This window comes from Capra hircus, chromosome 5 (genome assembly GCF_001704415.2).
Source record: "Capra hircus breed San Clemente chromosome 5, ASM170441v1, whole genome shotgun sequence".
Lineage (NCBI taxonomy): Eukaryota > Metazoa > Chordata > Mammalia > Artiodactyla > Bovidae > Capra > Capra hircus.
In genome coordinates this window covers 1,073,658-1,100,768 of record NC_030812.1, presented here as the reverse complement: position 1 = coordinate 1,100,768, position 27,111 = coordinate 1,073,658, and the positions used below count along the sequence as shown (strand labels likewise).

The 27,111-nt window shown below is 34.0% G+C and overlaps 1 protein-coding gene across 2 annotated transcripts in view; it reads left to right on the top strand.

Moving 5' to 3' along the window:
* ZFC3H1 (zinc finger C3H1-type containing) overlaps nt 1–27,111 on the top strand; it is a 50,306-nt gene that overhangs the window by 3,086 nt on the left and 20,109 nt on the right. Inside the window, exons 2-16 of one of the 2 annotated variants that reach the window (XM_018047558.1) lie at nt 2,645–3,061; nt 12,383–12,447; nt 14,898–15,096; nt 15,300–15,523; nt 16,825–16,948; nt 18,745–18,842; nt 20,173–20,382; nt 20,574–20,735; nt 21,839–21,976; nt 22,579–22,700; nt 23,100–23,249; nt 24,622–24,796; nt 25,035–25,166; nt 25,528–26,070; nt 26,156–26,265. In XM_018047558.1, the coding sequence (XP_017903047.1) occupies nt 2,645–3,061; nt 12,383–12,447; nt 14,898–15,096; nt 15,300–15,523; nt 16,825–16,948; nt 18,745–18,842; nt 20,173–20,382; nt 20,574–20,735; nt 21,839–21,976; nt 22,579–22,700; nt 23,100–23,249; nt 24,622–24,796; nt 25,035–25,166; nt 25,528–26,070; nt 26,156–26,265 (2,869 nt within the window). The remainder of the gene's footprint in view (nt 1–2,644; nt 3,062–12,382; nt 12,448–14,897; nt 15,097–15,299; nt 15,524–16,824; nt 16,949–18,744; nt 18,843–20,172; nt 20,383–20,573; nt 20,736–21,838; nt 21,977–22,578; nt 22,701–23,099; nt 23,250–24,621; nt 24,797–25,034; nt 25,167–25,527; nt 26,071–26,155; nt 26,266–27,111) is intronic. The other variant, XM_005679717.3, reaches the window with a different exon arrangement.

Here is a 27,111-nt window from a genome sequence, read left to right as displayed (position 1 = left end):
GTGTCCAGTCTGATTTCTATAGTAACTTATCAGAAATGAGCTGTCTTGCTGTTTTTCTTTTCACACATCCTCCACAAGGATGATTGTTTTCTCATTGTTTTCCTTGAGGTGTATCAGTAATCCATCCTAGAGGTGGAATTCTTTATAAGAATTTGTGAAGAGAAACATAGTTCCCAGCCACTTATGTAACCTGAGCAAATAAATTTTGTAATAAAGGATTTTGTTACTTTAAATTCCTTTAATACCATGGTTATACTAAGTTTAATTTTTATTTCCACTGTGTGATTGTAACATTTTTATGTTACAAGAATTGCATTATGAAAGAATAAGAGTTATTCTGTGACTTATTTCCATAATGTAGAAGTGAAGTAGCATGAATACAGGTGGGTATTTTTTTAAACTTTTTCAGTAATTAAAATATGCTAGATGCAGCTTTAAAGAAATAGAATAAACCAGATTCTGTTGGAGGTAGTTATTTTCATTCTTGTTCATTTTTAATTTTCCTTATTAATAGGCACTTTGGCAGTCAGTCTTAGCATATGTCTCCTTTGGATGGCTGCTGCTTAAACTTTCAAATCTGGTCATAGCTAACATAAACCAGGTTTCAGTTAGAAACTCCTTGTTGACGAATTTTATATTAAATCATTTAAGTGTTGGTTTCATTCTAACTGTTCTGTGTAGGTAGGGACACTTCATTTAGCCTGAAGGAGATTAATTAGTCATAGCTCAATTGATTTTCCTTTTTTTCTGTCCTTTAGTTATTTTATTTTTTGTTAGTGTATTGAATCTTTTCTCTTTCTTAATGTTTCCAAAGACTCTGGTCTTATTTTTTTAGTTGCTGTGACTCCATTGAAAAAGTGAGATTTAAATGTAGATAATTACCCAAGTTTATGTACAGAGTATGTAATGGTGGGGTCGGGGAGCAAGTAATTATCTAGCTTCACATAGCGAGGGGGCTTTTGAATTGGGATAAATTTGAAGACCAGAAGAACCTAGACAAAGCTATGCATAAATTGTGATAAACATGGAAGAGGTGAGATTGGAAGGGAATCATGAAAGCATTATATGCCATTGTAAGGATTTTGGACTCTATTCTTAGATTAAAACAAGGGATAAGATTTGTGTTCTGGAAAGATTAACAATAGGATGGAATATGGCTTATGGGAGATAGAATCCCAAATATCACCAGGCAGAACTATGGGAGTGCATTAGAATGCTCAAAATGAAAAGAGAGACTAAGTAGGACTCACTGGAGAGCACTAGTGTGGCAGTTGGGAGAGAAAGGTGTCATTAAAGACCAAAAAAAAAAGCCACCCGAAAACCTAGAGAAACAAAGGAAGAGTGGAGTTACGGAAGCCATGAGAGAGAAGTATTTACAGTGTTTAATGTTGCAAAGAAATCAGATCGAATAAGGTTTGAAAACATGATGGATAAACTCAGCCAGCAGAAGCCAGATTCCATTTGGTTGAGGAGAAAGACAGGTAATGAGAAACTAGTATTATTTCAAGAAACCTAGCTGTAAAAAGGAGATAAGAAAACCAAAGACTTGCTAGAACAATTTTGCTGCAGAACTTTTAAAGATTTTCAGTTGTAGTGATCATTTAGTTTCTAAAATACTTGGTGTTAATTCCCATTCTTAAATTGGTCGTTGGAGAAGTTTAAAAATCTTTGCAGATTGTTTGTCCAGTAAGTTGTTACACAGAAGATACTATATTTAGGGAAATATAATGTTATGTCCTAGCCAATTTAATGATCTATTAATGCCTTATTGTGTTAAAACCAAAATACTTGTCTTTTATTAATTTCTAAACTGGAGAAGTGAGGTGGAAGTTTTTACATGTGTGAATTATTTTGAATAAAAATTTTAGTTTGGAACTTTGTAGCCACTTCCAACCATGAAGTTATGTTTTATGTATCACTATGTTAAAGAAAAGAAAGACCAAAAATAACAGATTATAGATATCCTTATCTTCAAGGAAAAATTAGGAGATACATCTTGAATACAACTTAAGGTTTTTGTTTTTTTTTTTTAGCTGGTTTCATTGTCTTAGTTGTACCTATTTTGGATGTTAGTATGCTTGATGAGTTCTAAGATTGCTATGTGTTAGGTTTTCAATACAGTGTTTCTTATTCATAACTTAGTCTTAAGTATTAACTATCAGTGTTCATTTTTTATCTCTTTTTAAAAATTTGAGACACAAGAAGAAACTAATTTAAAAGAAACGTCTTGTGATTATTTGAAGTGTAAATTATCAACATCTGTGACAGACCATTTAGTTTCTCCCCTCTTCCTTCAGAAACACATATTTAACAACCAGCTTACTATGGCCTTTCCTGACACCTGCAGAAAGATACTGTAAACTAACTAGGTGCTGTATCTGTGGATACTGTGGGTAATAAGTGACACTGGTGATCTTGTAAGTGGACTCTTCATATGAATACTTGTTAAATTTGAAAGATGGGCATATAATGAACATGCTTAACACATAACAGCACATGTATTAAATGGAATTTAGTAATTTTAAAATATCAGTTCATCTTTGAAAAACACAAAAAAGGGGGACAATTCATCTATAACTTAATATGTTTTTGTTAAATTAATGGGAAAATTTTTGGCAGCTGGTTTCCTTAATATGCTGTTCAGCCAAAAGTTTTGGAAGATCTCCATCAAGAAAACAGAATTATTCATCAAAAAGTGAAAACTGTGGGGAAGAAACTTTTGAAGATTTACTTTTGAAGTATAAGCAAATACAGTTGGAACTAGAGTGCATCAATAAGGATGAAAAACTGGCTTTGAGTAGCAAAGAGGAGAATGTGCAAGAAGATCCTAAAACGTTGAACTTTGAGGACCAAACAAGCACTGATAATGTCAGTATTATAAAAGACTCAAGTAAAGAAATAGCTCCTGAGGAGAAAACACAGGTCAAAACTTTTCAGGCATTTGAATTAAAACCACTCAGGCAAAAATTGACTTTACCAGGAGATAAGAACCGATTGAAAAAAGTTAAAGATGGAGCAAAACAGCTTTCTCTGAAATCTGACACTACTGAATCTAGTCCAGGTAATGGAATTTAAAATTTCAGTTAATGATGAGATTTCCTTTGAAGGGGTAACTTGTTATTTTGGTAGTATACTTCATTGAAATGATTCTAATATTTTGTCTGAATTCTTTTTGCACTGTCTACATAGACAAGTCATATTGTTGGATGATGACAAATTCTGTTTCATTTTGGCTTTAAGTGCTGATCGAGGCTAATAATACAATTTTAACATAAGTGGTAATGGGCACTTTTGTTCCCTAACTTAGAGGGGATACTTTTGCCATTTACTTTTTTTTTGATTGGAGTTTAGTTGCTTTACAGTGTTGCGTTTCTGCTGTACAGCAGAGTGAGTCCGCCATACATACATATATCCCTTCTTTGCTGTTTACTTTTAAACATAGTGTTAAGTTTATTGTAGGAATTCAGACCTCGAATCCATTCCTTGTTGAAATTTTCAGCATGAATGGATGTTGAAGTTTATCAGATATTTTTTATTCATTATGGAGAAGAGCATCTAATTTTTCTTGTTTGTTAATGTAATGGGTTATATTAACTGATTTTTACAGAGTTAAACCACTCTTATATGATTGGGATAAACCCAGCTAGTTCATGATACATTATTTTTATACATCATGGATTTGGTTTGTTAATTTTTCTTTTCTCCTTTTATGTGAGTGTATATTTAGATACAGTAAAAATTTATCCATTTAACTGTGTAGTTCTTAGAGTTTTGACAGATGCAAGCAGTTGGGTAATCATTGCCAGCCATCACTATTCAGATATAGAACAGTTCCATTAACTCCTGCCAGTTCCCTCATGCCACCAACCCAACTTGGTAGCCACTGTTTTTCTGACCCTATACTTTTGCCATTTCCAGAATGTCATATAAATAGTCATGTAGAACATTGTTTTTTAATCCTGGCTTCTTTGATTAGTGTGTTTGAAATTGATCCATGTGGTTACATGTATTAGTAGCTCATTCGGTTTTACTGCTGCATGTCCTATTGTATGGCTTTGCTGCAGTTTTTTTATCCATTTCCCACTTGAGGGACATTTGGTTCTTTCAGTTTGGGGCAGTCATGACACCTTCGTAAATAAAGGTTTGCTAATATTTGTTTAGAAATTTTCATCTATGTTCATAGCCTGTAGCTTTGTTCCTTGTTTTTCCTTAACAAGTTTTAGTATAAGGTTGGTAGTGTGTCCAACTCTTTGTGACTCTTAAGAATTGTAGCCCGCCAGGCTCCTCTGTCTATGGGATTTTTCAGGCAAGAATACTGGAGTGGGTTGCCATTTTTTCCTCCCAGGAATCTTCCCAACCCAGGGATTGAACCTGGCCCTCCTTTATCTCCCGCATTGCAGGCTAATTCTCTACTGGGTGGGGGGAGGGGGAGCCTAGTATAAAATTATGCTGCTCATAATGAGTTAAGGGGTGGTTTTTCCTCTTTCCAATAGGTTTAAGGTTGTACTCATTCCTGGGATATTTGGTAGATTTTGCAGGTAAAATTATCTGGGGCAGGATGGAGTTTTCCTGGGGAAGTTTTAAACTACTGACTGGTCATGTTTTCTATTTCTGGGTAAAGCAGTTTAGGTAAACTGTATTTTTCTAGTAATGTGTTAATTTCCTGTGTTGAACAGTTTATACTAAGTTATTCTTAAATGTCTCACCTTTTTATTAACTTTGGCATTTATAAATTTTATCTCCCCATACCTTTTAAAATTTCCTCAAAAATAAGTTCCCTGCTTGTTAACTCACTAATTCTTAGCCTCTCTCTCTACTGTTGACATCATTTTGTGATATAAAATTCTATTAACCTCATTTTGGGCTATAAATTTTGCTTCTCTGATAGCTCAGTTGGTAAAGAATCCACCTGCAATGCAGGAGACCCCACTTCCATTCCTGGTTGGGAAGATCCCCTGGAGAAGGGAATGGCTACCCACTCCAGTATTCTGGCCTGGAGAATTCCATGGACTGTACAGTCCATGGGGTTGCAAAGACTGAGAAACTTTCACTTGGGCTATAAAATTTCTATTTTAGTTGCATCTCAGCTTGTGATATGTACATTTTTTCATTCATTTCTGAGTATTTTCTAATTTTTGTTGTTCTTTGGCCTGTAGGCTATTTGGAACTATTTCTTAGCTTCCGAGCATGTAGGTTTTTTAGCTGTTTTTCTGTTATCTACTTGTAAGTCAGTCACATTATCAGAGACCTATGTGGTACCAATCTTGTGAAATATTTCTAGACACTTGCATTATTATCTAGCATGTGATCAACTTTTGTAACTTCCTGTGTGTTTGAAAGGAATGCTTAGGTTGTTAGATCAGGCTTTTATGTTCACATCTTAGAAGGAAGATGTAAAGTTTTTTGACCTGCTTGATCTATCAGTTAGTGAGAGGCTTGCTAAAATCTGCCAGTGGTGGTGGTGAATTTCTGGTTTTCAGTTTTTACTTTAAATACATTGAGGCTGGGGAATTATTATTCTTACTACTATGTAGTGACCTCTATGTCTAGTAGTAATTTTGCCTAAAAGATTATTTTGTCTCATGTTAATAGCCAGCCACACCATCTTTCTCTTCATAGCAGTGTATGTTTTTTGTATGTTAGTGCCTATCCTTTTAGTCTTTCTGTATCTTCTTGTTCCGGAGGTCATTTGCACAGTATATGGAGCCAATTTCATTTGTAATTTAACCTGATAATCTTTATCTTTTAACAAGAACATGTAGTTTGTTCACATTTTTTCATGATTACTATCTTTGTATTTTCTTTTTTTCTTTCTTGCCTCTTTCTTTTTTTTTGTTAAAAAAAATTTCTTTTTCTTTTACTGGTTTGAAAGTTAGATATTAAGTTTTTGGTCTCATTTTGATTCCTTTAAGAATTGTAACATGAATTCTTGCCAATGTTTAAAGTTAGTCAAGTTACTTACCCTCCTCCTGATACACAAGGACAGTTTTTGCCTACCTTTGGCCGTGTATTTAACTCTTTCTTGACTCACTCTTCTATGTCTAGAATCTCTTATGCTTAAAATACGTTTTTAAGAATTTCCATGTAGTAGTTTGTGTCTACCATATGAAAAAGTTATTTCTGTTTACCCCCCTTTAAAGACACTTTTCCCAGGTTTAGGATTCTAGATTAATTATATTATCAATATGTTGAAGATACTTTCTGGCTTCCATTGTTAACTTTGGAAAGTCATCTTAACAGTTTTGTCCATCTTAACAGCTTCTCATTTGAAGGTAATCTATCATTTTTCTTTAGTTGCTTTAAAGACTTTGTTTTTGTCTTAATACTCCACAGTTTAACTGTGATGTGTTAATTGTAATTTTTATTTTTATTCAGCTTGGCACCTGTTTTGCATCTAGTTTTCATTGATTCTGAAAATTGTCATTATCTCTTATATTGTCCCATTCTCTTTTTTGAACTCTATATTGTATCAGTATGTTTTATTAAATCATCTCACTTTACCTTTCATTTCTCTTAAATTTCCATCTGTAACTGTGTGATACATTCTGGAAAATTTCCTCTGATGTATCTTTCAGTCCACCTAGTTCTCAAATTCTTTATCTCTTGTCTGATTGGCCTTAAGCCCACTTATTGAATTTTAAATTTCAGTTACAGTTTTTGTTTCAGTGTTTCATTTTTATTTTGTTCTTTTGTCACTTTTTAAATTTTTTCTTCTGTTTTTCAAATTTATCTTTATGTCTTTAAACATTTTAATTATGGGCTTGTTTTGATTTTCCTCTTTGCCTGCTAGTTTCTGGTATCTAGGTCTAATTTCTAATTTTTGCTATCCCTGCTGGTTCTCATTTTTTGGTACCTTCTTTTCTTGCATGTTTAATTTTTTTTTTTTTTAAGTAAGGTATTCATTTTCCTCTGAATTATTTTGGTGGGGAGTTTTGGTGGCCTGTACAAAGGTGAATTTCCTAGAGAGGATTTGCTTTTGCTGCTGCCAAGGAGCTAAGTAGACTTTTGATTTGGGACTGTGTTATATTTGACATCTTCAGGCAACTCATGTGATGTAAATTTGATTGCAGACCTGAATGGTGACTGATTCCGGTTACACAGTTTTAGGGACATGTTTATTCCTCCTCAGTTTAGCACCATGATTCCAGACAGGCACTTTTGAAGATTATGTATACCCCAGTGGGGCAGAGAAGACACATAGACAAATATGGAATATAATGAGTTATGTATGAAAGCCTTCAGTAATGCAAAGGAAGGATCAAATACCTTCATTTGGATTTAGAAAGTTTTCATTGTGATGGTAATGTGTAATGGTAATGTCTTGGAAGATGTATCTTTTCCACTTGGGAATTCCCATCAGAAGGAACCAAATGAGCTGTTGAAAGCATAAAGAACTTTTAAAGGATATTGAGATTGATCTAATACAGGTGCAATGTGAAATATATGTATGTTTGTTGAGTGGTTGGATATAAATTTATAAAAGTACAGGTTGAGATTGGAATGCAAAGGGCACTGAATATCTTGCTTAAGGGATTTAGATTTTCTTTAAACCTCAGGTGAGCCATCAAATATTTTTAAACAGAAAAATGATGTGATCAGATGTCTGCTTTAGAAAAGTAACAGGCAGCAGTGTAAAAGAGGGATTGGAAGAAAACCAAAAAAGCTAACATTTATCCGAATCAAGAAATTATATTGATTCGTGTTAAAACACATGTACCCCTTCTCCAGTCTTCAGCAAAACTTGCTGCTCTGCCATTAAACCTTTTGATTGCTATGGGTCAGCTTCCCCCCCCGCCCCATTTCTCTCTTTTTCAGGCCATTTACTCAACCTTTATCCCTATTGTCAGCCTGTGAGCTTGCCTCCTATTTCAGATGATCTCACTCAACTTCTAACTTTTCACTTCCTAATTGTAAGCTTGTATGCATATCAATTTTCATTTCAGTTCTCTACTCTGAGGAAGTGGTGACCCTCTTTTTGTTGATGACCATTTTGTTTTAACCTGATTCCTGGCTCTGATTTCTCCCACTTTCTCTGGGATCTTACTCCAAAGGTTTTTTATTCTGTTTCCTCTTTAACCACTTTTCTCTCTTAAAGAATACTTACTATAAACACACTGGTGTTTTCCATCCCCGAATCTGAACAATCCCTCCTCCCCATTCTGCCTTGTTCCTTAATTTCTGTCTTTTCAACCAGACTTCCAGAAAAGCCAGTCTGCGCTGACTCTTTTCATTTTACCTCTCATTCCTTCTTAACTCAATGCAGTTTGCTTTTCTGCCCCTACCAGAGTACTGAAACTACTCAGGACAAGGTTACTTTAACCTAGTTGCAGATTTTACTGTCCATTTTCTTTCATTTTTTATTTCATTCTTCCATTTATTCAAAAGTTAGTTGAGCACTTTGTTCCAGCTTCTTGGGAATACATCAATGAACAAAATAGACAATCATTTATTCCTTCGTGGGCTTTCATTTTAAGAAAAGGAAACAGTAATTATGATGACTAAATAACAGTTGTAGAGAGAGGAAAAGCATAGCAGTAAGTAAGTTAGAATGGAGGCAGTGGATACAGGCTGCAGTATTAATGAGTGATCAGGAGAGGCCTGAATTTGAAGGTGAGATTTAAACAAAGGCTTTGAAGATGGTGGGGGAATAGCCAAATGTATACCTGTGGGAAAGAGGTTTCCTAGTAAAGAGAATAGATAGCTTAGAGTATTGATTTTTTTAAACTGTGTTCCTTAGACCTTCTTTACTTGGAAACTTAATAGAAATGCAAATTCTCAGGCCCTATGCCAGATCTCATTGGAAAAGACCCTGCTGGGAAAGACTGAAGGCAGGAGGAGAAGGGGACAACAAAGGATGAGATGGTTGGATGGCATCATCGACTCAATGGGCATGAGTTTGAGCGAGCTCTGGGAGATAGTGAAGGACAGAGAAGCCTGATACGCTGCAGTCCATGGGGTCGCAAAGAGTTGGACACAACTGAGTGACTGAACAACAGCAACCCTAGAGGAAACTCCGGAAATGGGGCCCAGCAGTCTGTATTTACCAAACCCTCCTGCTGATTCTGATGCCTGCTAAACTTTGAGACTCACTGAACTAGAGTAATGACCCTTAGGCAGAGGGGTACTGGCACATATGAGGAGTAACAGGGAAGCCAGTGCCACTAAAGAAGAGGGAGTGAGGGGGATGAACAGTGGGAGAGAAGAGGTCAGAGATAAAGGGTGGGACAGATCATGCAGTATCTTACAAGAACTTTAGTTTTTATTCTAAGTGAAACAGGAGGTGTTACAGGATTTTGAGCAAAGTTTGGCATAATTTTTATTCTCGAAGGCTCACCTTGGCTGCAATTTTGAGAATATTCTGTAGGGAGTAGACACATCTGTTACATTCAATGATAATTTTCTCATTAATCTTGAAATTTCAGGGTTTCAAAGATACCATACACATCAGTAATTTCTTACAACTTCCTTCTGGTTTTCCTGTTTTTTTTTTAATAATACTTTTCCTTTATAACTTATCTGTTGATATCTTTGGTGTTCTCTTCTCCTTGGTTGTTCTCATTTGCTACAGGTTTTTTTGTTTATTTTTGGCTGTGCAGCCTTTTCTCTGGTTGTGGCGAGTAGGGGCTAACTTTCCAGTTGGAGTGTGTGGGCCTCTCATTGTGGTGGCTTCTCTTGTTGCGGAGCATGGGCTGTTGGACACGCGGGCTTCAGCGGTTGTGACTCACAGGCTCTAGAGCACAGCTCAGTAGTTGTGACGCATGAGGAATCTCCTGGGACCAGGAGTCAAACTTGTGTCCTCTGCATTGGCAGGTGGATTTGTAACCACCGAACCACCGGGAAAGTCCAGTTATTACGGTTTCAGCTACCCCCAAATCCTGACTGTCTCTTGCTCAGTTTAAAATTTCAGGTAATAATTTAAAAAATAGTACATGGCTGCATAAGACCCATTTTCATTTTGGAAGTATTGAGTAAGAATTGATCTAATAATATTGTAAAGACTGATGACAGTGGGAGGACAAAAGGACCAACCACATATTTGGTCAGTTAAACCGCAACCTGCCTTATTACTCTTTGCGTGAAGCTGAATTTATGGTCTGAAGTTGATGGTCTGTGCTTGTTTTTCAGGTGGCGTTGTGCTCATTAGGTATCCGCCAGCTTAGTAGATAGTTGCTTTTACTTCCCTGACAGGGAGGTGCTGCCACCTTTTTTTAAAAAATATAAATTTATTTATTTTAATTGGAGTTTAATTACAGTATTGTATTGGTTTTGCCATACATCAATATGAATCCGCCACAGGTATACACGTGTTCCCCATCCTGAACCCCCCGCCCTCCTCCCTCCCCATACCATCCCTCTGGGTCATCCCAGTGCGCCAGCCCCAAGCATCCAGTGAGAGCGTCATCAACTAATAGACTTCGCCTAACTTAATGATTTCCTCTCCTGTATGAGGAAAGTTCAGTTCTTTTTACATTTATTATGGAGAGTCTGTCTTTTTTTTTTTTTCTTGTTAAGTTTTATGTAATAGTTATTACTCTTCTGGTATTCTTTAAAGTACGGTCAGTTTTGCTATAAGGTGACATGCATTCCTGAAAATCACTACACTGTGGAATTACACAATAAAAACCACAGGGTTAATGGGCAGATCATGTTAGGGGGAAAAACACTGAAAAACCTTGTCAGTGGCACATTAAAAAAAAAGATTGGAATCTAATAAAAATGGTAGTGCAAGTTTACACATTAAATGGGTAAAAATGCCTGAAATACTATAATGTCACTTTACCTTGAAAAAGACCTAAAATGTGCTTTTGGAAGCAGCCTACAAGTTACAAGTGGAAGCAGCTCTACTTACAAGTTACTGTGAGTAGAGCAAGGGAGGTTATTTGAAACTGGACAGTGAATTGTAACACCAGATGGGGCTGGGTGTGACTCATCACATATGTGCACATGTACAGTGAGCTGAAGAGCTGGTAGATGGCTCAGGGCCCGTGGGGTTTCTATGTTCCTACATGGCTCCTAGGATCAGCTGGGTGTGGCTTTCCGCATTCTTACAGTGCTTCTTGGACACAAACTGTACGTAAGCAAATGTGAAGTTTGTATTGTCCTCAAATTATTTTCTGATATGGCAACCATGTTGCAACAAATTTGTATTTCCAAAACAAGTAATATGGCAGAACTGACCTAACTCAAAGTTTGGTGGCTGCCTTCCATTTACTTTTTTAGGGTAGTTGATTAATTCTACATATTGAATAAGTTGCCTATTCTTTTACCAGTAGATCTTAAGCAGTCAAGTTAAGATATTTGAAATACTGGCAGTGGTATTACGGAAAAAAAACCTAGGCTTGGAGTTTAGACTTCGTTTGAATCCTAGCTTTGCAAACCCAGTTGTGTCATCTTGAGAGATTTTTTTAGTTTTTAACTTAATCTGTTTTAGTTTATGAAAGAGTCTCACTACTGTTACGAAGGTACTATAACTTTATTGTGTGATTTGTAGAGCTGTCATCGAGGAGATAATATCGTTGTTTAGTTGCTAAGTCGTCTCTGACTCTGCAACCCCAGACTGTAGCCCCCCAGGCTCCTCTGTCTATGGGTTTTCCCCAGTAAGAATAGTGGAGTGGGTTGCCATTTCCTTCTCAGGGGATCTTCCCAAGCCCTGGGAAGCCGAACCTGCATCTCCTGCATTTGCAGGTGGATTCTTTAGCACTGAGCCACCAGGGGAGCCCAGATTAGATAATATATAAGTAAGATTTTGTAATAACTTTATCAAAAATAACAGGTCCAAGGCTAGAATTCTGGAAAATGTGTGGATGGACTTAATTTTGTTGTCATTTAATCTACTTCTGCAAATACTTTTCTGGATAAGTAGAGAACATTTCTTCTTCTGCCCCCCCCCCCTTTTTTTTAGTACATTTTGGCCGCCAGAGAAGTCCTGAGGACATTTCTTTAATAAATCAATACTTTCTCTAAATGTTTGAATTCATTTCAGCTTCAAAGGTCTGAATTAATCATCACATATTCTTTTTTATGTATTATCTATTTAGTAAGGAAGCTTTGTTTTTTGCCTGTCTACTCTAAATTCTGTTCTTATTTGAAATAATTGCTTTTAATTCAGAAGTCATTTTTTTCATAGTGCAGTTTTAATTTATATTTTAATGTTTTGAATTATTTTTGCCTTTGTAACTTTCAGAAATGAAGCTGATATGGAAAGTTTTTTCAGATTTTCATTCTGGCAACATTCTTTCCTTTGGTTGAGAAATTGAGAAAATGAAACCCTTTTTTGAGACCTTTAAAAATAATTACTAGTATAAATGTCACATAGCATTTTATTTTCAATTGATTGTAGCAGTCTTTTAAAGCATTCAAAGTATGCTGTTTTATTTTAAAGGATTAGAAGATAAGGAACAAAATTTAACCAGAAGAATTAGTGCCTCAGATATTCTATCTGAAAAGGTAAGATAATGCTTTGTGGGATTGGATATCTCTGTAAGACTGATTCTTGTTTTGCTTTACTCTGTTCTCTTGAATGGAAAGTTCTGTCTTGTTTTCACTTTTTTTTTTTTTTTTCAATCATTGCTGTACCTCCATTTGGATATAAGCCTTAAAGATAAAATCTGGAGAGAGATCTTGGAATATCAATATCTCCACTGGATTTAATTAACATATTTAATTGGAATGCTACATGTATCTATAGATGAACTTTCTGCTTGTTTTTTGAAACTTTTAATTTTCTTCCAGACATTTTCTTTTCTTTATTTTGAAGGATTATGCTGTGTGAGAAAGCTTTGAAGTTATACCTTGACCTGGTGTCCAGTTCTAGTTCCTCTTAATAGCTGGGTGATCTTGTGTTAGCTGCTTAGGCTTTGCTTGCCTCTGTTTTCTTTCTACAAAATGAGTTTAATGTCATCTGCTCTCTGGATTGTTGGGAGGTTCAGCAGGGTAAAGTGCAAGAGCATCAAGCACTGTGTTTGACATTTAATAAGTATTCACTGGGCCAAGCCTTTTGTTTGCTGAATTAGATATCTGAAATATCCTCGGTTTCTTCTTTTAAGATTTCAGTTTCTTTCTGTGAGTAAATTGAAATGATGAACACAGCTGAGAAGTTTAGGGAAGAGATGGTCTTGAATGTGAGGATGATAAAATAGCAGGTAGCCCCGCAGGCATGCATGCATGTGTGCATACGTGGCTTTGAACGTCCTAACAGTGTAAGGCAGGTTGGCAGTGTCTCTTACAGAAGAACTAAAGTTCAGATGTGTAGATTAACTGGCTTGCTTAAAGTTTTATAAGAATTAGATATCAGAGCAAGGAGTTTGAATGAGCCTCAGTACTCTTCTTACTGATCAAGTAGCTGCTTTGAGTGACAGCATCAGTGGTCTCTTTCATTCCAAAAGGACAAGTAACAAAAGATAATCAAAGACTTTTAGGTCTCTGTGGAACAGTAATGATAGTTTTATTTTAGTTAAACTCTGGATCAGCACTGGCCAATAGAATTTTCTATAATAATGGAAATGTTCTATATCTACACTCCAGTGTGGTAGCTATGAACCACATGTGCCTATTAAATATTTGGAATGTGACTACTGTGGCTGCGAAACTAAAGTTTTCATTGAAATTTAGTTAAATAGCCACACATGACTTACTGGTTCCATTTTTTTGGATAGCATGACTCTAGATCTTCAGTACCAAGCAGTAGAATTTGATGTTTAAATGACTTAGAGTAAAAAAGACTCGATAATTTTTCAGCTCATTTTTTACATATATTTCCCAAGAAAGCAAAGAGTAACTATATCCTGGTTTGGGTAAACTGAACTACCGAAATATGTGATGGTAGTACAGTTAGGGGTTTATGATAGTCTGTAGAAGGTTAAACCACTGGATAAGACTCTACAGTAGTTTTATGTTTAAGAATTAAATAATTTAATTTGATTTTAAAAGTATAATAGTTCACTTACTAGATAAGTGAGCCTTAACTTTTTTGAGTCTTTGCCTCTTTTTAGTTTCCCCTCCTTTTCTATTTATACACATAAGGGAGAAACATGCACAGCTTTGTGTTGAACTTCAAGGAGTGGGGATGCCAAAGGACCCCCTTATTGCCCTCCCTCCAAAGTCTCATGGACTTCAGTCTAACACTTTTGCTTAGGTTGCCTGACATTTTCTGTTACATTTTAGCTAAAATGTACAGAATAGATAATTTTTAAAACTAACCTAAAAAAATACAGTGAAAAAATAAAAGTTATTTCAATTAGAATAAAGTTCTCAAATATTTATTCCTAACCTGTTTCCCTGTTTTAGCTTCCCTGAAGAAGTCTTGGGTGTAAAAAATATTGTCAGTACCAGATAAATATCTGTACCTTTAGAACATGGAATGCTCAAATATAAGCAAATCTTTATGTATTTTTTCTTTCAAAACTGATTTAAAGAGTTATAAAATATATTTTTAAAAGTTTGCAAATTTGAATCTTGACATTTCACTGTACCTGTTCTGTGCAGTACTTGTAAGGCTAGTAAACACCCATGATTATGGAACCACTTTGTTCTTTGGTCATTACCTCCCCTGGGTTAATTTCTTCTTGCATTCACTGTCTTCAGATTTCTACTCTTGTTTGGGAAGCAGTTAAATTCCAATCTCAAACTTTTTTTCATCAGTTGTACCCTCCCCCTCTAACCCTTCTCATATATACATATACCTTCTACAGATTGATTCTCAGTTTGTATTATAGGAACTGAATTAGAGTATAGGGCTATGGTAACTTATTCAGTTTCCTTATTTTATTTGTATTTACCATTTAAGTATTTGTCTTAAAATTAACTTTAAATTGTGATCTTATAGCAGCTTTGACTTGGTAATATGTCTAAAGTCAAATAGTAGAATTTTTAAATGGCAACTATTTCTTTTGTTAAAGAAGCTTGGTGAAGATGAAGAGGAGTTATCTGAACTGCAGCTTCGTCTCTTGGCTCTTCAGTCAGCCAGTAAAAAATGGCAACAGAAAGAACAGCAGGTGATGAAAGAAAGCAAAGAAAAGTTGACTAAGACGAAAACTGTACAGCAAAAAGTTAAAACCAGTACGAAAACACATTCTGCCAAAAAAGTTAGCACTACAGGTGATCATTTCTATTAAACTCTTTTAATTGATTTCCTATATCAGTATAGTTTCTAGGTTTTAATTCAGAAAGTTTTGAGTTGGGGAATAAAGGACAGTCCTGTATAAATAGAACTTAGTAATTAAAATAGTTATTAAAGCTTTGTTTTCTCTATGTTCTTGAAAATTCTAACTCTGATGCTGATGTTTCTATATTTTTTAAAGCTAAACAAGCATTGAGGAAGCAGCAAACAAAGGCGTGGAAGAAACTACAACAGCAAAAAGAACAGGAAAGACAGAAAGAAGAGGATCAGCGTAAGCAAGCCGAAGAAGAAGAGAGAAGGAAAAGAGAAGAAGAAATCAGAAAAATTCGAGATCTCTCAAATCAGGAAGAACAGTACAATCGATTTATGAAATTGGTTGGTGGAAAGAGGAGATCAAGGAGTAAAGTAAGGAGTTCAAAAATACAAAATCAAAGTATTACCTAAATTTGAATATCCTTGTATTAGCTCATAAATTCAGTCAACTAGGAAAAAGTATTAAGTTCTTTTGTTTGATAAAGCTCGTTATATATAAATAATTCCTTTGGGAAGAAGGGAAGATAGGTTATAATTGAGAATGAATTGTTTTTATAGATGCTAGAAATAGACTAAAATTATGTTAAGAAAAACTTCTCTTTGGCTTTTGTGTCCTTTTCTATTTAGAAGAAAGAAGCATTCCTGAGTTGCAGTGAGGACTTATTCTTAAAATTATTATTCCCTTTTAGTTTCCCATTGTTTAGTCATGTAGAATTAGAAATGTATCATAATTAGTCGATATGGACTATTTATAAGAAAGTTAAATCATCAAGCTTTTGTGAACCTTATTATGTATAAGTCATTGATAATGACTGGATGAGTCATTGCCTTTTATGGCTGGTGTCAGGAAGTAAACTGGAGATTTAATATTGATCTGGTGCTATTAGTAGTGACAAATTTCAGAATTCTGAGCTTTGAGACTATACTTGCAAGGGTATTATTGATATTAAAGAATAGAGGGATATTAAAGAGTAAGAGCTCTTTAATTGTAGGGAGTCAAGGGTTAGATTTGTTTAAGTAAGGAATTTATAACTATTCATACTGTGAGCTTCTGAAAAGTACTTTGATGAAATCTTTTTATAGAAAAGTATTATACATTATTTGTATCCATTTGGATAGGTTTTGCTAATTTTTAAATTCTTATAAACTGTCTCTGAGTGGAGATTGTAAGAAGTGAAAAAAAAGAAAACATCATACAAGCATATGACCAAGAGTTTCTAGTTTTCAGTTATCATTAATTTATTCGTACCGGAAATGTTAATGGATTATTCGGGCAATATTCTAAATAAAGCTTGATTACATAAAACTTGAATTCATTTATCTGATTTCTTAATTTGCAGAGAGAGACCATTAGTATTTCTGATCTTGGTGTCATCTTACTTTCTAGAGGAATAGCTGATTATTTAATGGCTCAGCTCACTGGGGGATTTCATCTGTACATGTAGTACTTTCTAGCTTCATTTTCTGTCTGACAGTTATAAAATGACAGCCACAATGTACCTATCATGTATTCTGAATTTCCCAAATCAGATGTGATAGTTCTAACTGGATCATCATGAGTTTTGATACTGTTCTATGTAAAAGATAACTATTAATTGTTTTATAATTTCAAGCCTAAGAATAGATTAAGATAGAAAATGTTATGAAACTAAAAATAAATCTTGTATAATTAGTCTTCAGATCCTGACCTGAGACGATCCTTAGATAAGCAAGCTACTGATAGTGGAGGAGGCATTTATCAATATGATAACTATGAAGAAGTTGCTATGGATACAGATAGTGAAACCAATTCTCCAGGTATGAGCTAAAACTTAAAATATTTGTACATTCACAGTTATTAAGTAGAAAATGGTCAAGAAGCTACCCAAAACATTGAAAGAAATGTATAATGAGTTTGCTGGTAGGTTGTACAACCAAAGTGTTTAAATACTTCAAAAGCAAACCTCAAACTGTAGTATTAACCTTTATTTTCTAGTATTTCTTCCTGCATAGTATTTTAATAAAAAAGGCAGTATTCTGCTGTTAACTGTTTGATCTAAGAAGTGAATATTGTGGGAAAGGTGAGAACACTGCTTTAAAAAACAAATGAACAAATCTTTCTTTATTTTTAAGTATCTTTATGTCTAAGGCATTCTTCATTTTAGTAAAAAAAAGAAATCTTTCTTTTGTTCAGGCTTCTTTTCTCCTTTTGCTGATGATACTTTGTAGGAATAGAGAGATGGAAAGTGATACTAGTGGTGCTTTAGGATCAGCTGATTATAACTGTTAGGGCTATACCTCAGTCAGAGTGCACAGTTTAGGATGTGGCCATCCTTGAGAGTTAGAGACTTGATTTAGTTGGTTTTCAGGAGTAATGGACTGTGAGGGACCTATCCTCTTACTGATTAAAACACATAAGAATGGGGCAGACAACAAAATGCCGTTAGCATTCTAGAAACTAGAATACTTACTTGCAAGGTCATATGATTAGTGTTTTTCTTCCAGTGGTTGTATTGTGAGACCTAATGAAACTAGAATTCTACTTTAGTGTGTCTAGAGAGAAGGCAGAATCTATATGATTTGATAATGTTTAGCAAAAGCTCATTTTCAGGTTATAATGTTTAGGTTCACATTTAATAATCTTGTATTTTCATGTCATAATTCTCTTTGGTCAGCCTTTAATTATTTCTAAGTTCTTGAAAATGATTCATTGTAGTTCTCAAATATTGACATTATTATTACTCTGTAATAATTTTATGATTTACCCTTTAGAAGAATTTTGTAAAAAAATAATATAAAAAATATAATCAAATGGCATCATTTGGGTCACAAATCAGCTCCATGTAAGTCATGTGGTCAATACTTATATTGACTTGAAAGACAACTGAGGCAAAGAAGAAAGATTAAGTTCTCCTAAAGGTTACATAGTTTAGAGGTAGCAAGAGTAATCTTCAAATCTGTCAGATTTCAGTGAGTCTAAAGAAACCACTGAAGGTAAAATAAGCAGTTATTTTTATCTGCTACCAAGGAAAAAATGCTAACAATTTAACTGAGATGCATCAGTAACTATTTCAGAATTACTAAATCTGGAAAAAAATGTATACTTTAATGTTAAATGCAATAGGTAATTATTTTCATTCCTAGTTCTTTTTGCTTTCTCTTCAATTTAGACAGTCCATTTCCTCACTTTTCTTCACATTAAGGGAGGAATGGAGTCACATCACTGTTTTCCTTTGGTTATGATACTTTGAGAGATTCAGGGGAATTTTTTGTTTTATTATTTCTTGAAAAGTATGTTTTTTTTTTTTCCCAAAAGTAATAAAAGCCTTTCCTGCTTAATTCCCTTTTACCACAAGTAGGTGAAAAGTAGAACAAGATAGAAAAGTTTTCGAGGGACTAAATAAGAGCTTAAGTGGATGGCTAACTTTATAGTGATATGAGACTAATTATAAATAGGCAGAGGTAGTCTCATGGAGGTTAAGTATTTTATTGGAGATTAATACAGTCTCTTGTATTTTACTTAGATGTAGTTGTATGTCTTCAAAAATAGTATAAATTTAATATATTCCTGTTGAATATATGTTATTAAACTCCTATAAAAATTTTTTTAACAGCTCCTTCACCAGTGCAACCACCATTCTTCTCTGAATGTTCATTGGGGTATTTTTCTCCAGCACCATCTATTTCTTTGCCTCCACCACCTCAGGTTTCTGTAAGTGAGGATTGGTATGATTTCTAAGAAAGTTTTGTTGGCTTGTGTCTTTTCTAACTTGTTTTGAAAAGCTGGCATGTAGTTAATAGGTTTGAGAGCATGAAGTCTGCTTGCCAGAATTCATAGCTATGAAATCTATGGTATATTAGTTAATGGCAGGCTATTGATCTAGTAGATTTTTTCATAGCTAATTTTTAGTCTCATGTTGGACTTTCTTTCAATATTTAGCATGTTTCCTTCTTTATTTTTGCTCCTCAGAAAATGTATTCTTAAGCAGAATAAGAATTATCTATTTGGATTTTTTTAGAGGGTAATTGGGATTTAAGTGTGAGTTTGAGTGAACTCCAGGAGTTGGTGATGGACAGGGAGGCCTGGCGTGCTGCAGTTCGTGGGGTCACAAAGAGTCAGACATGACTGAGTGATTGAACTGAAGGTGCTTCTAGAAGCTTTTTTGTTTTTCATCTTTTGATTATATAGTTGTTTTTAATTTGAAAATTCAGTAAAGGAAAAGCATTGACTAGTTAAAAGTTAATTTCTTTTCAACCTACTTTTGAAAGAACTGCCAGTCCCCTGTTAAAAAAAGAAAAAAGGAAGTGGGGGAATCACAAGGTGATTTGTAAGTTTTCTCTAGATTGAGAGAACCTGGAGCTCACACTGGTTCTCTCTTAATGGTTAGTAGGAACTTTGCTGTTTTACAGGTGCTAGGCAGACACCTGGTGTCTTCCTGGGAGGTTTAAGATGAGGGGAATATTAGAGTAGAGAGTGAGAGAAACATTTTTCTTCCTTCCTTGAATCGTTTTAAGTGCCAAGAGAAATATTAGAAGGTCTTTGGAGCAAAAATGTGTGCAAATGCAGGGATTTGGGTAAAATCAACTATCTTTACAGATGCTCTCTAAAAAGCCATTTCACAAGGATTTTATGAGGGTAGTGGTGGTGATTTCTCACATTTAATTCTTGATATACTCTAGACTGTTCCCATCCAGAATCCCTTTGGTTCCTAATTTTTAATTTTTACTTAAATATCTGTTTTCAGGTAGTCATCTAGAGAGATAGAGCCTATAAAATTTGATTTCTCTATCATGAAGTTCATAAATTAAATTATAGTTGATTTTAACTTTTTGTAAGAATTATAGTTTTTCTTGGCTGAATATTGAATTTGGGTTAGTTTTGAGATTTCCAGTATACTTAGTTCATTTATTCTTACAGTAAAGTAATAACCTGATGTTTACCTTTTTCTAATTTGATATTGCTATAGCAATAAATGCTTGGAATGAGTAAAATTTGCATGGTAATTATTATTTCTTCTTTTTTTTTTTAAAAAATTGGCTAGTCTGTACCACCTCTGAGCCAGCCTTATGTGGAAGGCTTGTGTGTTTCTCTTGACCCTCTACCTCCTCTACCACCTTTACCACCTCTTCCACCTGAAGATCCAGAACAACCTCCAAAGCCGCCTTTTGCAGATGAGGAAGAAGAGGAGGAAATGCTGCTTCGAGAAGAACTACTTAAATCTCTAGCAAATAAAAGAGCTTTCAAGCCAGAGGTAATTTAGGTACCTGAACCTCTAGGTGGTGCTGTTGAGCTTAGTTTTAGGTAGGACTACTCTGCTAGTTTGGAATTTATTGGACTTTTCAGTAAAGTAGGGATAAGTTGGTTAACTAATTTGCTCAGTACCTTTAAAGATGACAGGAATTTTATTTAAAATGGCTTCATATCTGTCTCTTCCTTCTTTAGGAAACATCCAGTAATAGTGACCCACCATCACCTCCAGTAAACAATTCACAGCCTATGCCAAGAAGCAATCTGTCCATAGTCAGTATTAATACAGTGTCTCAGCCTAGGATACAAAACCCAAAGTTTCACAGAGGACCTCGCCTTCCACGTACTGTGATCTCGGTAAAAACAAAATAATTAGTCCCTACTCTTACTTAAATATCTTGTGAGAAAGTTTATGCAGTTTTGCTGTCCTGTTCCCTGCCTCTAGTGTATTATATACAAACATGCTTATTTTTATTTATTAATAGTGAAACGGGAGCAGCCTTTTCACTTGAAAACTGGTGGAATTTATGATAATATTTTTGGGAAAGCATTATTTTCATCTGAGGGGTATTCTTTGCCCTGCCATTTCCTCAACTTTTGTTTTATATAAATTGGTCCTTTTAGATTTTTCATCTATTCTAGAGTCAGTTTTAGCAAATTATATATATATGTATTGTTTTATCTATCTTTGCTCATATTTTTTGTTAATGACTGTACTATAATGGAAGAATTTATAATGTTTTTCACTGTTTGTTAAGGAGCTTGAAATGACAGTTTCTTTCTACTTTGTTTTCTAATGACTGAAATAAATGTGGAGAAGGAAATGACAACCCACTCCAGTAGTCTTGCCTAGAGAATCCCGTGGACAGAGGAGCCTGGTGGGCTACTGTCCATGGGGTCGCACAGAGTCGGAGACGACTGAAGCGACTTAGTATGCATGCGTGCATAAAATAAATGAAGCAAAGCCAAGTTGAAATCTTGCCTCTGTTATGTAGACATATCCTCTGTACGTCCTCTATATTCACATGAAAGCCATAAAGTTTTATTAGTAATAATGTGGAATTACTATTTTTTCTCTGACTTTAAAAAGTTAGTCTAGATTGTGTTATGTTTCTTTATAGAAAGTTGGTTAAAATAAAACTTAATGAAAAAGATGATGATAGTAGTATCTAGAATATTTCATTTTAGTGTATAGAATATAGACTATTTTAAGTTTTTGGTATATCAGTAAAATATAGAATCTTTTATGTTTTTGTGTATCTGTAGAGTGGGACGAAGTTGGTCAATTAATGCAGTATAAGCAGAAGGAACCATAGACTGCTTGAAACCTATTATTTTTATGAATTTAAATTCATAGAGATAAAGTGACTTGTTCAGTGTTGTGAAGCTAATTGTGGTAGAGCTAAGAAAGGATAATGATACATTCGTTGTCAAGAATAACAAATATACTGGCTTTGCAGCTTCCAAAGCATAAATCAGTGGTCGTAACACTAAATGATTCCGATGATAGTGAATCTGATGGAGAGGCATCCAAGTCAACTAATAGTGTTTTTGGTGGATTGGAGTCTATGATTAAAGAAGCAAGACGAACTGCTGAGGTAATTAAATGCAGTAATGAAAGATGGAAAGATTTATTGACAATTACTAAAATTTGCTTATTTTTCCTAAAAACTAGACTTTGGAGGTTTAGATTTTTTAATATATTGAATTTATGAAAATATTTTTTGTACTTGTATTATTGAGTTTATATAATGAAGTGTGTATAAATTTAGATAGATTTAACTATTTAAAAACCCCTTTTGTCTCCAGACTAATCCTTCTTTCAAAATAGTAAAATAGTGTGGATAATTGTCCTCTGTACTAAGGAAATTTATTGGTTTGCAGTTGTGTTATATTACCAGAAAATAGTTTTACTGAAGTGTGTGATCTAAGTACAGCTTTTGTCCCTATTTGTAATAGCAGCGTGTGTTTAGATATGAGATAGTTCAGTCATTTTTAAACCATAGGTCTTGACTGCTTAGTGGAGTGTACAGTTAATTGGTGGTTAAAGGCCAGCATTGTTTTTTTTTTTGAAAGGAATAGAAAATAATGATGAAGATATTTATTTCTAAATATATGATGTGTACTGGATAATCTAAAATATAGATCTAAGTTGAGGTTGTGAAAGTTTTTGATATGGTTGACTTCAAATGTTTTCTAGCAAGCTTCGAAACCGAAAGTACCTCCAAAATCTGAAAAAGAGAATGATCCCATGCGAACACCTGAAGCTCTGCCTGAAGAAAAGAAGATTGAGTATCGATTATTAAAGGAAGAGATTGCCAAGTAAGCAGCATTTTATGTAGTTTGCTTTAAAGGTGTGTGCTATTTGCAAAACTTAATCTGGATAGAGTTTATTGGCATTGGGAAATGAAAATGATGTTTTTATCCAAGATGAAGAGTTAATGCTTTTATAAGTTGCACAGAAGGGGGAGCCAGATGATTATCTATAAACTTGAATGCAGTCAGTAATGCACTGAGATACAGACAGCCTAGAAATAGATAAATGCTGTTCTAAGGAGAACTAACTACACCATCAGCTTTGCGTGCATATTGGTCATCATTGTTATTAGTCAGTGTTAGTCACTTAATATTTTTACATTATTTTATGAAAAGGAATACACCTTTAAAAAATAATTTAAGTTTTTCAGGGAATAATTTATCAACCTTTATTGATTATTTTAGTCGTGAAAAACAGCGTTTGATTAAATCAGATCAACTGAAGACAAGCTCATCATCCCCAGCAAACTCTGATGTAGAAATTGACGGGATTGGCAGGATAGCATTGGTTACTAAGCAGGTTACAGACGCAGAAGCAAAGCTTAAAAAACATAGGTAAGTCTCATTATCTGGTTATACTGCATGTACCAAAATGTTCTATATCAGAAGGATGTATTTTTGTGCTGTGTGTCAGTAATAAGTACACTGTATGATTACTCAGCCTTTCATACTTGGTAGAGCTAGAGAGGCTATCATTTTGTGGAATTGTCCATTTACACTACATAAAGTAATAGTATTAATATTTAAATAAAAATACCAAGACTTCAAAAGAGTTTTCTTTAGATTTATGTATGGCCTATTCATTGCTAAAATGAAACTCTTTGTTTTGGAATTTTCTTTAAAACCTCTGGCATGTTTTTAGAAATATCTTTACTAGAAGCATATTTTTATTGTTAAAGGTAGACTTAATTGTTTGCAATAAGTCATTACTTAGTATGTTCAGTAAGACACATAGTCAAATATTGTGTTGTTATAAAAACCATGGTATGCAATAACCTTAAGACGTATCCAGAGTGTTATATGCAGTAATACTAAGACGTATTAAGGCTCATAGATGAAATACTGTGGTGACCATAAATCTTTAAGGAAATGGTATGGGTATGTATATTTTAAAGGAAATTAAAATAAATTCGTTTAGATTCTGTTTCTTTAATAACTTTCATAACAAATGAAAAGATTTTAAAAAATTCTTTCTATTCCCCATCCTCTTTATCACATATCACATATCCTCTGTCTTTATGATTCATTCTAGATGTCAGTTGTTGTGACTGTTTGAAATATAGTATCTTTCTGGGAAAGGTGCTTTTTTTTTTTAGCATAATATTCAGTAGTTGAAAAGATGGAAATCTTTATCCATAAATTGGTCTTTCTGTCCTGATTTATACTTCTTAAGTTCACACTTGTAAGTTAATTAAATGTGCTTATTTATGTTTATTAGATGTTTATTTGTATGTTTATTAGGAACATTATAAATGAAACCAATGTGAGGATTTTCTGTCTTAAGTCCTGGTTTTTCAGGAGTTATTTAGGGCTATGTTGAAATTTACTGTTGATAGCTTTTCAGCTATATTCATATTACTCAGACTTGTAAATTCTCTGGTGGTCCAGTGGTTAGAACTCTGTGCTTTTCATTCCTGAGGGCCCAGGTTCAATATCTGCTTTGGATGTGGAACTAAAATCCCACAAACCAAATGGTGGAACCAGGAAAAGATTAACCCTTAGCTAAATTAACCATAAAATTTAGCAGTGTGTATCTGAATACTTTTGTGATTGATGAATATGAAAATATTTATCCTTTTAAATATTTACCTCTCTGTATCATGAACATAATTTTAAAAATGAGGTAGTACTTTGTAAGTTTTTTATTCTGATGATGTTAGTCCACTAGTTTAGAAAAACATTAATAATTTTGTTATTTCCCAATTAGGATTCTCTTGATGAAAGATGAATCTGTTTTAAAGAATCTAGTACAGCAAGAAGCTAAGAAGAAAGAATCTGTTCGAAATGCTGAAACAAAAATTACAAAACTTACAGAGCAGCTTCAGGCAACAGAGAAAATTCTCAGTGTCAACAGAATGTTTCTGAAGAAGCTTCAGGAACAGGTAGTGTTCTTTTTTAATTCAAATATTGTAGTTTCATGTTTGCTACACATTTTTATGGGCCAAATTTTTAATAAACCCATAGACCAAAGCCATCAAAATATATAAACTATATATTGTTCTTCATTGAGACATAATGTTAGCACATTTTAATTTTCAGTTGAATACCCTAAAGCTATTATGTTTAAGAAGGTATTGCCTCTCCTAAGATTTACATTTTCAGAATTACCCTTTATTTCAGATTCACAGAGTTCAACAACGCATTACAATTAAGAAAGCTTTGACTCTGAAGTATGGAGAAGAACTTGCTAGGGCAAAGGCAGTGGCTAGTAAAGAAATCGGAAAACGTAAACTGGAACAAGATCGTCTTGGAGTAAGTTGTTGGTAGAAATATTTTATGTTTGAAAAGGAGAAGGTTTTAATAATTCTTTTGGGGGTAAGAGATGCATGAAAACTTCAAGGTTTTTCCCTGCGTATTCAAAGAGAATAAGATTAAAGGTTTGTTTTTAAATGACATCCACACTTTTGGAAGCTTATTTTTTTATTTTTATTTTTTGTTTTTTATACACCACACATTAACTAGCAAATCTGTTGGAGGCTTTTGTTAAACTGTTTTATTCTTGTTATTGACTTAGTTTTATAATGTTGGTATTGTTGGGATAGCACAATTATCTTAACAAAAATTGTTTATAAAATCATAGCAATATGGAGTATTGATATCATTTTCCCCCCAGCCAAACAAAATGATGAGACTGGACAATTCTCCAATATCAAGTCCAAGAAGGCATTCAGCAGAACTAATTGCTATGGAAAAAAGACGGTTACAAAAGCTGGAATATGAATATGCCCTGAAAATTCAGAAACTAAAAGAAGCCAGGGCCCTAAAAGCAAAGGAACAACAAAATATCGCTCCGCTTGTGGAAGAAGAACCTGAATTTTCTTTACCTCAACCCTCACTTCATGACCTGACTCAAGATAAACTAAGTCTGGACACTGAAGAAAACGATGTTGATGATGAGATTCTGTCTGGTTCAAACAGAGAAAGAAGAAGATCTTTCTTAGAATCCAATTCTTTTACTAAACCTAACCTTAAGCACACCGATACACCTAACAAAGAATGTATAAACAAACCTACTAAGAATACAGTAGAAAAACCAGAACTTTTTCTAGGGTTAAAAATTGGTGAATTGCAGAAATTATATTCAAAAGCTGACAGCTTAAAACAACTGATTTTAAAAACCACCACAGGCATTTCAGACAAGGTTTTGCATGGTCAGGTAACCGAACATTTCATATTCTTTATGAAATATAGAATTCACCCTAGCCTTATTTGCCTTTTGAAATTGCTGTTTTCTTTTGCAGGAGATTTCTGTGGATGTGGATTTTGTGACAGCACAGAGTAAAACAACAGAAGTGAAGCCATGCCCATTTAGACCCTACCATAGTCCCCTTCTAGTTTTTAAATCTTACAGGTATAGAAAAAAGATTCAGTAAGCTTGAGTTTCAGGATTGCTCCTTGTTCTTAATAATATTTTAATCTTGAATGTTTGATGACAGCGGAAAAAAATTGAATCACAATCACTCAAAAAACGAGCTCGTCATTTTAGGAGATAAAAAGATTTAGGTGCTTTGTTGTAGGACTTGAACCAAACAGGAATTAAGAGTTAACTCACACTTGGGTTTATTAATTCTTATCAAATACTAATTTTTGGCTACTGATGGAATTGTGGAGAATTCTGAATTACTATCTGTTAAGGATTTTAGGAAAAGTAACTGAGAGAGATTCTTACGTGAATTTTTAATTTTGCTTTTTAATTATACTGTTACTTTAAGGAATACATTAGCTAGCTTTCATAAAATTGATTTGACATTTTCAGATGATTAACTTTGGCAGGTTGTTTTTTTTTTTTGAGACTCTTTAGAAGTTGTTTAACTGTTAAATTGATATGGTTTTATTAGAATCTCTGAAACTGTTAAATTGGTATGATTTAATCATAAAATTGCAAAGCACCTACCAGGTAGTATAGATTTTTTCTTTGTTTTTTTTGGTGGCTGGTAATATGTAGAAGAAATACCAATGTTATATAGCATTTTATTATGTGGTTAAAAAACAAAACAAAACACTACTTTAAAAACACTAGGATATTTTTGTTCTTTGTTTTCTATTTCAGGTATTTTATGTCCTGAGTGTAGAAGTAGTATGTCCTTCTGACTTGATATTCTGGTTGTTTTCTAGAGTTAATTTTAGTATTAAGTAATTAAATAAATAGTAAACTCAAAGCATAGACACTTTAATTGAGAAAGAAAAAAAATGAAAA